Source organism: Antedon bifida, chromosome 9 (genome assembly GCF_963402885.1).
Source record: "Antedon bifida chromosome 9, ecAntBifi1.1, whole genome shotgun sequence".
Lineage (NCBI taxonomy): Eukaryota > Metazoa > Echinodermata > Crinoidea > Comatulida > Antedonidae > Antedon > Antedon bifida.
In genome coordinates this window covers 9406917-9422960 of record NC_136234.1, presented here as the reverse complement: position 1 = coordinate 9422960, position 16044 = coordinate 9406917, and the positions used below count along the sequence as shown (strand labels likewise).

The 16044-nt window shown below is 35.2% G+C and overlaps 1 protein-coding gene across 3 annotated transcripts in view; it reads right to left on the bottom strand.

The window, feature by feature from the left end:
* LOC144852487 (endoplasmic reticulum membrane-associated RNA degradation protein-like) overlaps window positions 1–16044 on the bottom strand; it is a 52400-nt gene that overhangs the window by 17844 nt on the left and 18512 nt on the right. For all 3 annotated transcript variants that reach the window (XM_078710318.1, XM_078710317.1, XM_078710315.1), the window contains 5 exons: window positions 15740–15888; window positions 15388–15489; window positions 4772–4861; window positions 3999–4096; window positions 744–877 (listed from right to left, as the gene is read on the bottom strand). In XM_078710318.1, coding sequence (XP_078566444.1) covers window positions 744–877; window positions 3999–4096; window positions 4772–4861; window positions 15388–15489; window positions 15740–15888 — 573 coding nt within the window. The remainder of the gene's footprint in view (window positions 1–743; window positions 878–3998; window positions 4097–4771; window positions 4862–15387; window positions 15490–15739; window positions 15889–16044) is intronic.

The window sequence follows — 16044 nt, the reverse complement described above, 5'->3', positions numbered from 1 at the left end:
ATACATATCTTCATCAATATCCAGTGGGGAACCCATATTTCATAAGAATAGTTTTTGTCATTGAATTGACAAAAACAGGAATTCCAAAATAGCTGTAATGGCATCATTAATATTAATATTAGCTTTTTTTAAACTCCCAACTGTTGACAAACCCTTTGTTTATTTATTCAACTGTTAGTGAAGGATCGGGACCAATAGGTGGTAAACACCTCTAAAAACGGTCCAGTCCCAATTGCACAGTGGCTGTGTGTGACAGTGGCTGTGTTTGTGTGGACTAGTACACCGGGGTAACCCACTACTTGTCTAGAAAGATGTATTAGGTTCTTTAAAGCATGAGCTATGTGTACACTGGACCTATGGTTTATAGTCCTTATCCGAGAAGATTCGTTCTACCACCAGAACTATGGAGTGAGTGAGCGGTTCCACTGTCTTAACTGCTTGGCCACTCACTCACTCTCACTTTGCCCACCACACACCACAAAAATTATTAAAAAGTGATCTCATTTATTATTTTTTGCAATTTATTAAAATCACATTTTTTTGTTATGCCATGTAACTTTGTTAATGGTTACAGATATTTGGGATTCAAATTAGCCTTCAATTTTAGAAAAGTACAGTACAGTATTCAACTATACACTTTGCCGGAGAGTGAGCATAATAAAGATTGTACAAATACTTGATTGAGGGCAAGGACTTTATAAAAAAAACCAATTTTTTAACAGTTAAAAAGTTTTAATCCATACCTGTAGTGGTTTGCTTAGTTAGATTGATGTTGGAAAATGTGAACCATTGACGATGTGGAATTTGAACCAATTCATGATTAGAACAAAGAACTTCTCCTAAACTTACAGCTATCATAATTAGAAAATAAGCATACCTATTGAAGAAAAAAACATAGTTTTATTTCATTAAAAAAATGTATATATATTTAAAGACCCATTCTCTACAATTTTTGACATTTTGTAAAAATAATGCATATATACATAGTTACTAACCGGCACAGTACCGCATTTCAAAGTGATTTTTAATAAAAACATACACATATTTGTCACGCATTTAGCAGAAGTATATGTGTGACCATATTTTATCACAATTTGGGAGGAAAATGCAATTATATTAATTGGTATAGGTTGCGAGTATTCATAATATAACACCACACATATAAAAAAAAGTGAAATATCAGGGAAAAATAACAATTAATTTTCCGTGGTCGTTCAACGTGATGAAGGATGCGCCGATAGCTACTAAATGAAAAATCCTATGTTGGACGACACAGTGAAATGATGTTGTGTGCATTTATTAAAGGGGAAACCTTGAGCTGCGCTGAATTTTCTTGCCATTGGTTGGTGGATCAGTTCAATTTCTACCCTCCAAACAAAGACATTTTAAAATAAAATAAATTCAAAAATTCAAGAATCATGAAAATAATGTTGAATTAACAAACAAAAAGTAACATACAATCTAATAATATTTACATCATTTACCATACCGGAAGTACATTATTATCGGGACTTCCCCTGACGTTCGCATTAATCGCAAAATGTGATTATTTTGCTGATTCCTACCGCGCTATGGGAGTCTCAATTCCGGTCAACCAGAGGTGCCATTCATCAAGAATTGTAATCAAGAAGAGTAATACAGGTATTTCCAGCCATCTAGGAGTGCCAGTGAAAAATACTTGGTTGGTAACTATGATATATTACTTTAAAAAGGAGGGGAGACAAATTGACATCCAACTTCTCTAGACCAGAATATCTATATCTATTCAATCCCCTTATGAAAAAAAAAATAATTTGTGATTAAAGGGTCAAATGTCAAAATTGACCAATTATAGAATTTACCTATAAATCCAAATAAAAACTAACATTTAACATAAATTTGATGTTTTCTAATCCTGTTCAATGTTGTCAACTAGGAAAAAAAGAAACAGGCAATATTCTCTTAATATTTTCAAAAAGGAAAGAAATCCTGGTGGTCACTTATGAAAGGTAATCAAAACATTTGAAACATAAACATTTGCAAAAATTGATATTGACAAAACAATGCAGATGTTTTTGTAGATATGTTTCTGAGATGCGCAGAATGAATTTCTGACTGCTTGTTGCTTGTGTTGCGTCTTGAGAGGTACGAAAGAAGGCCAACACACGCTGTGTTCGGGAAAACCCTGTAATATGCGTCATCGATTTGTCCATAATGTTTTCATTTTTCCGGGGGTTTTCCATAATATAAGGCCCAAATCATAAATTTGTGTATAGTTCTGTATTTCCGCATATTCATCTTAGGAAATTTCCGTAGTAATTATGAACATTCCGAACTTTGAAATAACAGTGTTACCGGTAGAAGAGCAAGTTTGCTTTTTTCTGCTTCTTATTTTCTTTGTTTTATTTTGGGGTATGGTTTAAGCAGAACTATTGTGCAGTTTATAGTGGAATGAAATGAATTTTGGAAATTGTGGTTTTAACTTCTGAGTTAATTTAATTCAGAATAATACAATTTAACGTTTTGCTCAATATATTTATAGCAGCGGCATAATTTTTTGTCTAACTTTTAAAATTATTAATTGATAATAATAATTAATTTGCATTAATTGATTATAGTTAGTACCGTACTGAAAGTACAATCATTGGGACTCCTATTGTAAAGCTACGTTCACATCAAGCCCGGATACGTTTTTAAATCAGTGCATTCACATCACTGCACGAATTTGCACATCTTCGGTTCGCACGCTATTCAAATTATAATCATTGAAGTTGAACGAGTGTAAACATTAACAATGACAGATTACAATGATGACGAGGATGTTCTTCTGTTGTATTATTTGTCAACAAGAAAGAAAGAATTGATAAACATAATCAACAAAAAAAGACCCATGGTCAATTCCAGACATTAATCCGTGATTACTTTTTCTCAGAACCAGAGAAATTTTACAATTACTTCTACTAATTCTTCAGCGTTAGTCACCGTAGGCCTATGCTTTCACATACATTACTGCAGCATACCATTACGCTGCTTTTTATAATAGTACTATAATCATAGGGCAGTTATTATCATTTTAAAAATACATATTATTAGGCTAGAAGTAAACTAGGTAGGCTATGCTAATATGCATTATTACGTTTGTATTGGGTTTTTTTTTTCAGAATGACTTCAGATCAATTTGTTCTTTTCGGTCTCGTTAAAGATATGACATCACAAAACAAAACGCACATTTTAGAGGCTGTATCGACGGACGAGGATGCCTAGCCATATGCCTAAGGTAGAAAAAGAAATGATTGAATGCGCCAACTTTAACTTTAATGTTTTGATCACATCAGGGGACATCCATCCAGATCCAGGACCAAGAAATAACTCTGATCAGTCTTCAAGTAAGCGGCCCACTAAAAAATATGTTTCCGTCTTACTATCTTACTATTACTGTCGCAGTATTCAAAATAAGTGTCTAAATCTAGCTACGTTCTGTGACACTAAATCGGTTGGATCAAATATTATTTGCCACTGAAACGTGGCTGAAATCATCTGATGATTCGCTGATGTTAAATTTTTCTAACAAATTTGAAATCAATTGTGTCCAATGACTGGAAATGTGTAAATACAATTCCAGTTCACAAATGAGGGGATAAGGCAATGATATCCAATTATAGACCAGTTGCACTCTCCTCAATGATGTGCAAAATCTTAGAAAAAATCATTATTTTATACTTATACTTTAAACAACAAATCAAAAAAAAAATTTTGTTTCAGTCTTTCAACTACATCTTGGGGTCATCCAACGGTCTTACTGTATTCATGACTTAACCTTTATTGGTGACTAATTACGTGTAAAAATTAAAATAATAGACCACAAATTGTAAATTCTAAAATATTGCTTCTTATTTTTGCTTACAATTTCAATATTTAAGTTTTAGACCATTCTTTTTTGCCCAGTCAGATGGCATAAAACCAGTGGTCTAAAAAAACTGTACTTTTGATTTATAAATATAAATAACAAAACAACTAACATTATAGGAATTTCACCTGGTGAAGCAAATCCATGCCAGAAAATATTTCTGAGGTTGAGACTTGTCGGAGGTCCAATCAATATATGTAACATTTTTATCTGTGAATGAAATTTAATTCATTTGTGAAGGAGATGACTACAGTAGTACTAGTTATAGGGTAGCGCTAAATTCATGAATATAATCTTGCAGTCCGTCTGTTAACATCAATGAGCATGATCTGATGTCACCCAATTTCCTGTTTATTATTATAATAATTATTAACAATAACATATGTACGATTTATATTTTATATGAAGTACAAATTACGTCAGAGTAGGGCAAAACATCTGACCAATAAATGTTCTTAATACACAGAAAACAATTAAACAACAATATAATTTAATATAAACCCGAAATTTAGACACCCTATAAAAAAAATTGAAAATCCATTTCAGGTCCATTAAGAAAAAGTAATACAGTAGAACCCCTATTGAAAATGTGTCCCTTTAGGGGTTGGCCGTTGTGTTGAAACATATTTTGCCCTTTTCTCAGGAAAATGTCCCCTTAATAGAAGTTCTAAAGTAACAACCATGTTTAAAATATGCAATACATATGAAACGGTTAAAATAGTGATGATCTCTAAATCTAAAGTATGTTGGAGGTTTCCAATTTTAAAGTATCCAAAAAAAAGTTATTTTACATATAGGCATTGTTTTTTCATTTTTTTGCATCAATTTTATCCGAAAAAAAAAAACAAACTATAAAGCACTTGATGTTTATTGTAGAATACTTACTGCAGTACATCCAAACAGTGAACAAAGCTCAGGAGCAGCCAACAGATCTTTCAGCATTGATGGACATGGACTGTTCTTTGTAAGATACACCTGCAAAATGTAAGTGTGTAAAAGTGTAAAATCAATCAAAAATATATAGTACAAATTACCGAATTAACAGTACATCCCTGTCACATATATACCTTTAGTTTGTTCTGTTAATATGCTTTAAGCTCGGTGAGTTGATAAAGCAGTTAAATTAAAAGAACCGTGGTGAACATTCATACTTTAATATGGTGTCAGAATAGTGGAAATTCACTCAGAATGGAATTGTTAAAATTTAAGCTGCCTTCACCCTTCGATTTTAATGGTCCTAGTGTGTCTGCTGCTTGGAAAAGGTGGAAACAGAGATTCACATTCTTCCCGAAAGCAATGGGTAGTGCACGTAAAAGTGGTGAAATAAAGGTAGCAATTTTAATTACTACACTGGAAGGGCGTGGCTTAGATATAGTCATAGTCATAGTCATATATACTTTATTGTCCATTTAAAAAAACAGAAATGTGATTTGAAAACTGGCAAAATACAAAAATATAAATATAAAATACAATTTACAAAAACACACACAAAAAGTTAAGAGGCTATTAAAATTGTTAAAATTAGATAAATATTATTATTATTTAATTGTATTATATGATTTATTATTATATTGCACTAACGATGTTTTAAAGTCTATATAAAAGCATTAAAAATACATGCGTGAGCTATAAAAATAAACAAAAGCGGTTACATTTTATCTTTGTACTCTGGAGTTATATAAGTGTATAGCATTAGGTACAAACGAGCACCTAAACCGTTTTGTTTTGGTATTAAGTGCACGTAGTCTTATGCCAGAATTCATGAGGGCAAATTGTTTGTGAAGAGGATGTGTTTCATCATCAATGATACTTTTTACTTTTTTTAACACATTTTCCTTATACAAGGATTCAACATCAGGTAAGTGCTCTCCTACTAGTCTAATTGCTCTATTTCCTATTCGATTAAGTTTAATTTTATCTTTTTGCATTGTATTACCATAAAAACAAACATTACAAAAAAGTATTACACTGAGAATTACAGAGTTATAAAACAATTTAAGTATAGTTTTGTCAATTTGTAGATACTTCATTTTTCTTAAAATAAACATCTTTTGGTTGGCTTTGCATGTGGCTTTATTTACATTATTTATCCAATTTATCTTATTGTCAATTATACAACCCAGATATTTGTACTCATTTACAACAACTTTACGTTTAATGCTCTTGTAGGTGAACCGGGTCAGGAAGGTTATGTCCCAGCAGAGGATAATGATGATTTTGATACAGTAACGAAGTATGATGAATACTGTAATAAGCGGGACCTGATAATGGGGTTACGAGCAGAATATTGGCAATATGAATGACCTGAAAGTCAGGGTCTGGATGAGTTTGTGAATGACAATAGGGTCATCCGGTTGCGTTTGCCTCTAAGTCGTTAACATCAGCTGAAGTTAATTACTCACAAATAATGAAGGAGATGTTAGCGATTTGCTTTTCTGTACACAAATACCACCAATATGTATATGGTCGACCTGTTGGAAGTTCACACTGATCACAAACCACTTGAAACAATCACAAGCAAACCACTCCATAAAGCTGAATACAACAAATGTTGCTCAAATTGATGATGTATGAACTTGATGTGAAGTATGTTCCTGGAAAGTATATGAACATAGCTGATGCTTTCAGCAGAGCATATCCTGATACGGTTGATTGTGATGCCCAACCTCTTGAACAGTTGAAGTATAGAGTGCATAGTCTATACGAAATATTGCTCATAAGTAAAGCTAAGATTGAAGAAGCAATACTAGCTACAAAGGCAGATGTGGTACTCCAAACTCTATTCCTAACATGCAAAAACAGGTGGCCTAAACATAGGCTTGCAGAGATCATCTGATTATAATTGACTATTTTTCTAAATACCCTGAAGTAGTTACACTCCATATCAAAAAGGCTAGAGCGATCATCAAGAAATTGAAATTCATATTCTCAAGACAAGGCATCCCTGAAACATTGATGACAGATAATATGCCGTTTGCTAGTTATGAGTTCAAAATGTTTGCTAACCAGTGGGGGTTCGATTTAGTGAATCCGACATTGAATACCAGCCTAACAACTTTGACAACCATTATCAGCCATGACCAAGTCTTCAATTTTTGGAGTACTTTGTGAGAGGTTATACCCCAGTGCATGATAGTCCTCTGATAAGACTGGTCCTGCTTTCTTCCGAATGCCATTTTGAGTGCCATTCAAGTCATCATATATGTGATGGTCAAGAGCAGGAGGCTGAGAAACAACCATATCTGCATGGAATGTCGTACACAACGATGTTGTACTGTTAGCATCACCTTTCTTTGACGAAGATCAACATACTGATTCAATATGATGTTTAATACCACATTTGGAACAGGTTTTACCATAGGCAGGGCATAACTGCCTGCGCATCGTTGGTGAACTCCTCGCACTATGTCCTTTATTGCCGCAATATGTACAAATGGGGTCAGAGCCAATCTTAACCGGTTGCTTCTGCAGTTGTCGATATGAGCTGCTGGCCAATGCTCCTGTAGTTGAAAGATGAGACGAAGAGCGCTTACAGGCTCTTTATTGCCTCAATATACAAAATTACTGCTTCCAATGTCTTATCTTGGTTGCGTTCCCTAAGTAGGTTAAGCTGAATCTCCTGATCTGCAAGGTCACGTATCAAAACATCTCTTCCGAATAATAGATATCAGTCTGGGAATCCATACGCTTTACAGTGAATTTGCAAACAGATGACTGTCTACGAACACGTGCAGCAAACGATCGTATAATCTCATCTCGATCTTGGGTTACACGGACAACCATGCGTTTCTCTTCTATAACAGCCAACTTTCTCATTCCAGCAAGGATGTCGGTTTTCGGCCTTTGTAGTTAATACACTTGTGGTCAATCGCATCAGGTCCCTTCTAAGTTGATCATTGCAGCATTCCATCAGCTGAATGTTTCTTTCCTTTCCAGTGACTTTGGTAGCTTCCGCATACTCATTCCATCCTTGACAGGAAGGAGTCCAATTCCTCACTGGTTCCTGATGATGATATCGATGGCCGTTTAACTCGTTCAACCTTAGTCTGGTTTGAAGCAGAGTGTGAGCTGGCATGTGCAGTAAGCAGTGTAGCAACTATGGCATCTCACAGGTTATCCGTTGTCGTCCATCTATCAGGCAGGTCAGGGCTGGGATCGTCGTCACTTTGTTTTGTTCATAAATAAATCTCAAGACTATTTGGTTACCAATACATTTATTGTGCAATTACTATTGCAGCCAATGAACGAAAGGTAAAGAGACTTTAAATTCAATGGATACGCCTACATATATAAAGAGACACTGGCCTCCAGTAAAGGCCCTAATTGTAATTCCTGTTGGGACGTCAGTATCGATCTAGCCGCTCTGATACACCAGTCAGGTGTATCCCGGCATGACTCCACATGAATGCTGACGTGAGTTGCACTCTCTTTCCTAAAATCTGTTTTAGGTTTGAGTATCATTCTATGTGGCTAGTATTAGGAAAGATTTCCTAGCAAGATGCTTGACTGCTCGCGGATTGCTGACTGTGTTCATCATACTCGTACATGATGATGCTCCTCTCGCTATGCCTGCACCCGCTGCAACTTCTACAGACCCGGATGCTCTGTCCCAGCAGTTCTGTAAGCCATCGCGGCAGCTGTGAGAGCGTTGCCAAGGGAAATGCCCTCTGTAACCTTCCCCAGTTCCAAATATAGAACTACAGCGTCTGTGGCTGAGGGTCCGTCCATTGTCAGGGGTTACGAAAGTGACATAATGATGGTCATACTCTCCGACGAGGAGCATGCGCAAGAGCGCATGGGGACCGAAGGAAGAGGGCCTGCAGGCATTGGTTAACTGGACGATTCCGACGGTACTCGAATTCCTATGAGTCGACTACGCGCAAAGTGAACAACTGAAAATTGAGCTTTACCAGTCACTCCTCCACCACCAATTCACATGCATCAGTTGCATGTGGTTGCATAGGTGTTGCATACAGGTAGTGCCAGCTAGGTTGCAAACACAGTCAAAATTCACGCCACCCCATCGTTATCTCCACAATATTACACCAGCAGGCACAGCAGAGCTGAAGGTAATGGATACACAAAACTTGTCTCTCATCACCGACTAGTTTCTAGTATCTGCTACACTGGCTATTATCGGTTTATCGAGCTAAGTTGGGCACGAAATAGACTACACAAACCAACAGTGGTGTTGGTAGTCTATGAGTGATAGCTTTCCTTGATAAACGCCCTCCCACCATCCCCTTAGACAACACTACCAACACCACTTTTGCTTTGTGTATTTACAACGTTCAAATGCATTAATGGCCATTCACCATCATATTTATCCTGAATGTTAAGTTCAAGGACTCCCTCCACCCAAAATGCACCCGCAGCCGACTCAATTTTTTGTTTATTTTTACTGTAATGGGATCTCAGACACAACTTGAATATTCAGCAATAGGTTTTGTAGCATCTTTTGGACATTTCCCAAGAATATGACGCAGAAAACCCAATGATTTTGTAGAATCGATGTGATTGTTCCAGGATAGGGGTTTGGAGAAGACTGACCACCAACAGTTACCCTCTGTACTCTTTTTTGATCCTGTTCAGGTTTGCGGAGTAATCGCAAGTGAGGGACAAAACACAAAAAGCTTTAGAAAAGTCTAGTAAGATCAAGTCTGTTTGTTGGCTGCTGTTCAAGTCTGACAAGTCATTGACAGTAGTGATTAACTGTGATTCGCATGATTGTTTTCTGCGAAAGCAAAACGTCAGACAGATAAAGTCCAACTGTTCCATGATCTATGAATGATATGCTCTAGCAGCTTACAACATACTACTGTTATAGATATTGGCCCGTAGTTGGATGCTTTTGATCTATCACCTCTCTTGAAGACTGGTACAATAGTGGCTGCATTCCAATTAGTGGTATTAACGGTCCACTATCCATATATCCCTATCTGCCCTAAAATTAAAAGAATTTTGCTTGGTTAAATTTTCATTCTGTGTTCAAATATAACTTAGATATAGGTGGAAGCCTACCTGGGAGCTGAAGTAAAAGTGTGGTGTAAACCCAGAGTCAAATGGGCCAAAACAAATACAAACTATCGTATATTTAGGAAACTATATTATACTGTGCTTCAGTTTGCCAGGGCTGCCTTTTTGTTTTATCACAGTTTCCACACTGTCAATGTGCACAAGAAAGTCAGAACTAGAAGTTTATGGTATTTAGTCATTAAAGTATGTCAGAAAAGGCTAAAAACACCAGAGCGGTCGATGATTTTGCCCCAAATTATCCCCTGTCCCCAGTGTTAGAGGGCCCCCTAGATTGCCAAAAGCAGGGTTTTTCAGCCTCAAGCTGTGTTGCGCTACTGTTTCTCAACCTTGGTCTGCCCATCATTTCACCACTACTTCAGAGTTTCCAGTTCCAACATCATATTTCAGAACTTATTGCAGATGAATGTTACTCCTACATGTCTATGGATCTCCTCATTTCTTATTTTGTCCAATCTGGTCTTTTGACAATTGCAGCTCTGAAGGGTTACATTTCTGACAGTGCCGTAACGGCTATGAGCACTCACTAGCATAATCCAGAGCAGTCTCAAGACGAAAAATCAGACATTCAAATATGTCGAAAAAGCTAAAAACGCTTGAGGCCTCCAGTGTTGGAGGGCCACTTAAGGTTCCTAAACCAGGGGCCTCAGGCATCTGCATTACGCCACTGATTTCTGAGTCTCCTATTCAAGTCTTTTTTTGTTATGAGGTGGGTTTGGGAGGGGGTGTCCCCCTCCCGAGCCTCAGGAAATTTTTGAAAAAATAGATGCTTACACACTGTTGGTTTAATAGGCTAGAGCAACTGTTTCCATCACATTTAATAACAAATGTTACATCTATATATAAATTATGTTTAATTCTGACATAGGCGAGCACAATGGAAAAACTTCGGTATAAATCTCCGCCTTGTATACCTACCTCATCTATCTTAGATGTACCGCGAAACGTAGATTTGATAACATTAGTTTTCAGTACTACGCTATTGTTCCATTTTTGTCTTTTACAACGACAAAATTTAGCGTTACCTATCGAAATTTGTGGATATCACAGGGTTATTTTTTTAATACAATTAATGGACTGAAAGGATTTGATTTGTGAGAAGTAGTACAGGCTACATGTTGTTACATATACCGTAAAATGGTATAACTGTACATTTACTAAAAACTCACAGGTCTATAAGCTTCATATCTTTTTACATCAGCTGAGTTTTAGCCTCTCGTATTTATTGGTACTATTTACTGATCTCTTCAAACGAACTGTCGAAGCTAGCCCTAATGGCCGCAAACACGAAGGAAACTCCCGCCGCGACGGGCACAACAACAAGACAATCAAAACAAACCCATTTGTCAATGTCGGAAGTTATGAATAGTCCAGATATGGTTCTATTCATTGAAGATATCATTAAAAAGGCGTTCCAGGGACCAACGATTGCTGATATTATTGGTAAGCTGAACGATTATTTCAATGCAAACAAACTTTCAATAAATATTAACAAGTGCCATTTTATGCTTTTTGGTTTTCGACACCAAGATTTGATTAACGACACTCATAATGTTTACCTTGCTGCCTACAAAATTCCTCTTGTTAAGCATACCAAATTTCTTGGAGTAGAAATAGACGAAGAACTAAACTTCAAACACCACATTAAAGAAATCGAAACAAAAATTTCGAAAAATATTGGAATTTTATATCGTCTTTCATTTTACTTGCCCAAAGAAGTCCTTCGCATGATTTATTGTTCACTTGTTTTACCTTTTATTTCTTACTGTAATATCGTCTGGGCAAACAACTATGTTTCAAACCTCAACAAACTCTTTATTCTCCAAAAAAATGCTATTCGCCTCATCTCTGGTGCGTCACGCCTAGATCACACTAGTGAGCTTTTCTCTGATCTTAAATTATTAACTGTCCAAAACATCAATATCCTCCAACAATGCACCTATGAACATGTCAACTGTCTACTTCCAACTAAACTTTCTTGCAGCTTTATAAAAAATAATAGTATTCATACCCATAAAACTAGATCCTCCTGTAATCTCCACACTCCCCTTACCAAATTAACATTAATGCAACATAATATCCGTTATAGTGGCACCAAATTATTTAATGATCTCCCAGACGAAATTAAATTGGCACCTTCAAAAAATAAATTTTCTTTTAAACTTAAACAAATTCTACTCCATAAATAACTAATAATAATAAAACAACATGTTTATTCTGGTTTTCTGTGCTTCCATAGTATTTTATTATTATTAACTTGTCGTTGTCTTGTTTTACTTGTTTGTTTGTCTTGTTTTGTTTCTGTTTGTTTAAACCCCAATATGATTACAACTTTTTAAATGGCTACCCGTCACAAGTTTTTTTGGAGGGAAACCTCCAAATGTTATTACTTTCTGGGTTTTGCCTCTTAATTATTTATATTTAAATTGTTATTATGTTTACTTTGAAATGATAAGAAATAAATGTTATTATGAATGAATGAATGAATGAATGAATGAACACACTCGCGCTGTTGTTCAACTGGCTTCCGGGTCCGTCACTTCAGGCAAAATGGCCGTTGGTGGGGACAACCAATATTAAATACAAATATTTTAGTGGTTCAACGTATCGTGAACTAGGCCTACTGCAATTAATTTGTTTTAGATATTCAACTAATCAATTATATTGATTAAAGGCATTTACTTTACGTGAACTACAATTTGTTTTAGTAATTTAACTATTATTTATGCTATTTATTAATCATTTTATCAAATTTAGGTGCGATTCAATGTTACTATAGGAGGCCTGGTAGGCCTACCAGGGAAACACTTTTACTGTTTATATTATTGATTATTTCTGTTGGCTTCAACTGGCTTCCGGGTCCGTCACTTCCGGCAAAATGGCCGTTGGTGGGGACAACCAATATTAAATACAAATATTTTAGTGGTTCAACGTATCGTGAACTAGGCCTACTGCAATTAATTTGTTTTAGATATTCAACTAATCAATTATATTGATTAAAGGCATTTACTTTACGTGAACTACAATTTGTTTTAGTAATTTAACTATTATTTATGCTATTTATTAATCATTTTATCAAATTTAGGTGCGATTCAATGTTACTATAGGAGGCCTGGTAGGCCTACCAGGGAAACACTTTTACTGTTTATATTATTGATTATTTCTGTTGGCCTTTACTTTTACGTGAACTATAATGTGATTTTAGTGATTCAACTGAATCGTGAACTACAATTTATTTGTTTTAGATATTCAACTATCAATTATAAAGGCCTTTACTTTACGTGAAATACAATTTGTTTTAGTAATTTAACTAATTATTTATGCTATTTATTAATAATAATTAATTTTATCAAATTTAGGTGCGATTCAATGTTACTATAGAAGGCCTGGTAGGCCTACCGGGGAAACACCTTTACTGTTTATATTATTGATTATTTCTGTTGCTTGCTCTATTTATAATTATAAATGGTGTCTACTACGACCAATATATAAGTAGGCTACGGAAGTTGTTATTTGATCATTTTGTTGCAAAATTAACAAGATGCTGTTGTCATGATATATTGTGATACAAATGTTAAAGCCCTGCTCACTGTCACCCACTTTGATAAACTATGCTTTTGGTCTCTTTTGGTATGGTCACGTTAGAGACTGTTTCAGTGAATAATGGTTTCCTCCTGTGTGTAACGTTCAGATAATATTTATATAATAATATAATATGTATATTATACGTATACTGTTCTTTACAATTATATTATTTGCATTAATACCAATTGTTGTAAAGTTTTTACATCATTACAGGAGAATTAATGTACATTTTGTTTACAAATAAATAAATCTAATTGAGTAACTTTTCCCCTTTACGTTCCTAACCACCGATTGCTGTCAAGTGTCCATACATCATTACTGACAGGGGACATAATCAAGCATAATTGGTATACATTTCGCATCTTACCAAACTTATTTTTAGTACAGGTTCAAATCTCACACACTCATTCGGCGGAAGACCGAATATAATAATTAGCCTATAGGCCTATTGTTCTCTATTCGTACATTTTTTAAACTCTTATTTGCTATATCACCCTGGAAGCGATATTTTTGGCGTACCTAATTTATGGACCACCATGAAACATCACAAAATAAACCTACATTACTCATCAGTCATATGCATAGGTGTCACCCAGGCTTTAATTTCCAGAGCCGTTGGTCATGTTTTCGAGGACCATTCGGGTACACCCACTAGAGGGTGCGCAAGCGAAGCGAGCGAACCCTCTAGTAATGTAAATTTAATTAAATCCTTCCTTCTTTAAATCCTCCTTTTCGACGAACTAATAATAAACTTTGATCGAAAAACACTTCAAACGAAATGAATATTTGGTAAATACGGTACTCCGAAAATGCCTCGATAGTGCATGTGTTAGTGTACTGTGTTTTGGTGGTCTGTTAACCTCAGATATATACCCTACAGCCGGGTGAATAACTCAATGTAATTTAAAATACAATGCAGTAATTGCCGTGCCTATAACACAAATCAATAAAACGCCAAATAAGCCATACACTTTTTTTCGGCCGTGTACATACAAGACATTTCATGTTTATTCTATGCCTATAAAATAATAAAAGAATACCATATTTCTAGTTTATTTTTATCGTTTATACTGCATACCATTATTATATAAAAAACATTCATACGCGAGAAAAAAGTTGACGATATTACACTCCACTCTGTACAGGGGTGTAAATATACCACGCTAACGCTTGCACACACACGGATCAGGGCGGTAATTAACGTTAACTTTAAATGGGAAATTTTTGGAAAGTGATGACGTCAGCATTCACACGAGGAGCGAGCTAGACAAACGTGACGCTGGTAGTTGTGTTTTGAAAATAACTCAGTTGTGGGTATTTTCCGAAGATTTTAAATCGCGTTTTCTTAACTCTTTCACTATGTAGGCCTATTTACACAACTACAGTATAATATGTTATCTAGGCTAGCCTACTCTTCTCTTCTTAATTAAAAGAGTCAGGTGCGTCAAATGGTTATTGCATCTTTTTTTTTTCTTTTTTTTTGAGAATTAAGGGGGTGGCTAGCCACCCTATTCACCCCCCACCCCCTAGATCCGCCACTGGCGATACTTATGTTGTGCATTTCAGTAAGCCTGTTTTTCAGTTGACGTTGAGTTGTGTTGAATTAACCAGATTTAACGATTTTACAGGAATAGGTGGGAAAATATCTTTCTCACTTTTTGAAATATCTGAAGCTTAAAAAGTCAGTCAACATGACTACTGCTATTTAATATTATACAAATAATGAATGTTTACAATGGGAATGGCACAAATAATTTCATGAGGTCAAAAATTGAATGAATGAAATTATTTGGACCACACAAATATAAAAACATTATTTGTTTTTTTTATAACATTCTACGTGTCCTAAGATTTGCAAGTGAAAACTTGAGTACAACACTTACATCACCCATAGCTCTTTCCAATGTTGCAGTCAATAGGAGAAGGCTTACATGTGTTGAACAAGCATTATTAGACTGTAACACATCAAAACATTCATAAAAAACCTATAATATAGAACATGGTGTTAATTAGTGTTGTCCTCAAGTTATTCAGAATCCAGTTATTACAACCTTGTGGATGAATATCAATATATTTTCCTGTTAACAATGAGTTTGTTGTTTTTACAGAACAATATGCAAACAAATTGTCACTCTCCGTGCATTTGATTCATCATTCATATCAATGGATAGTTTTTTGCTATTCCATAATGCAATATAATATCATAATTGCAACAAAAAAAATGTCTTTAAATACCTCTGGTTGTCCTGTCCACTGAAGATGTTTTGAATATTTTGCTTTCAAATCTTCTATGTTTTGCGTTTTCAACCAGCTGGATATTTTAAAACAAACTGGCGCCAACATTTGAACATGTTCAGTATAGTCTGGCGGAAGATGGTCTAAATCTGCATAATATAGTAAAATTATATTATAATAGTTATCAATGTATGACACATCTGCATTTGATATGGACAATGCATTTATATCCATCCATGTATTATATTTTAAACCTTTTGTAACCTTCCCCAGTTGTTTCTGGTACTGTATGTCAAGAAGGATTT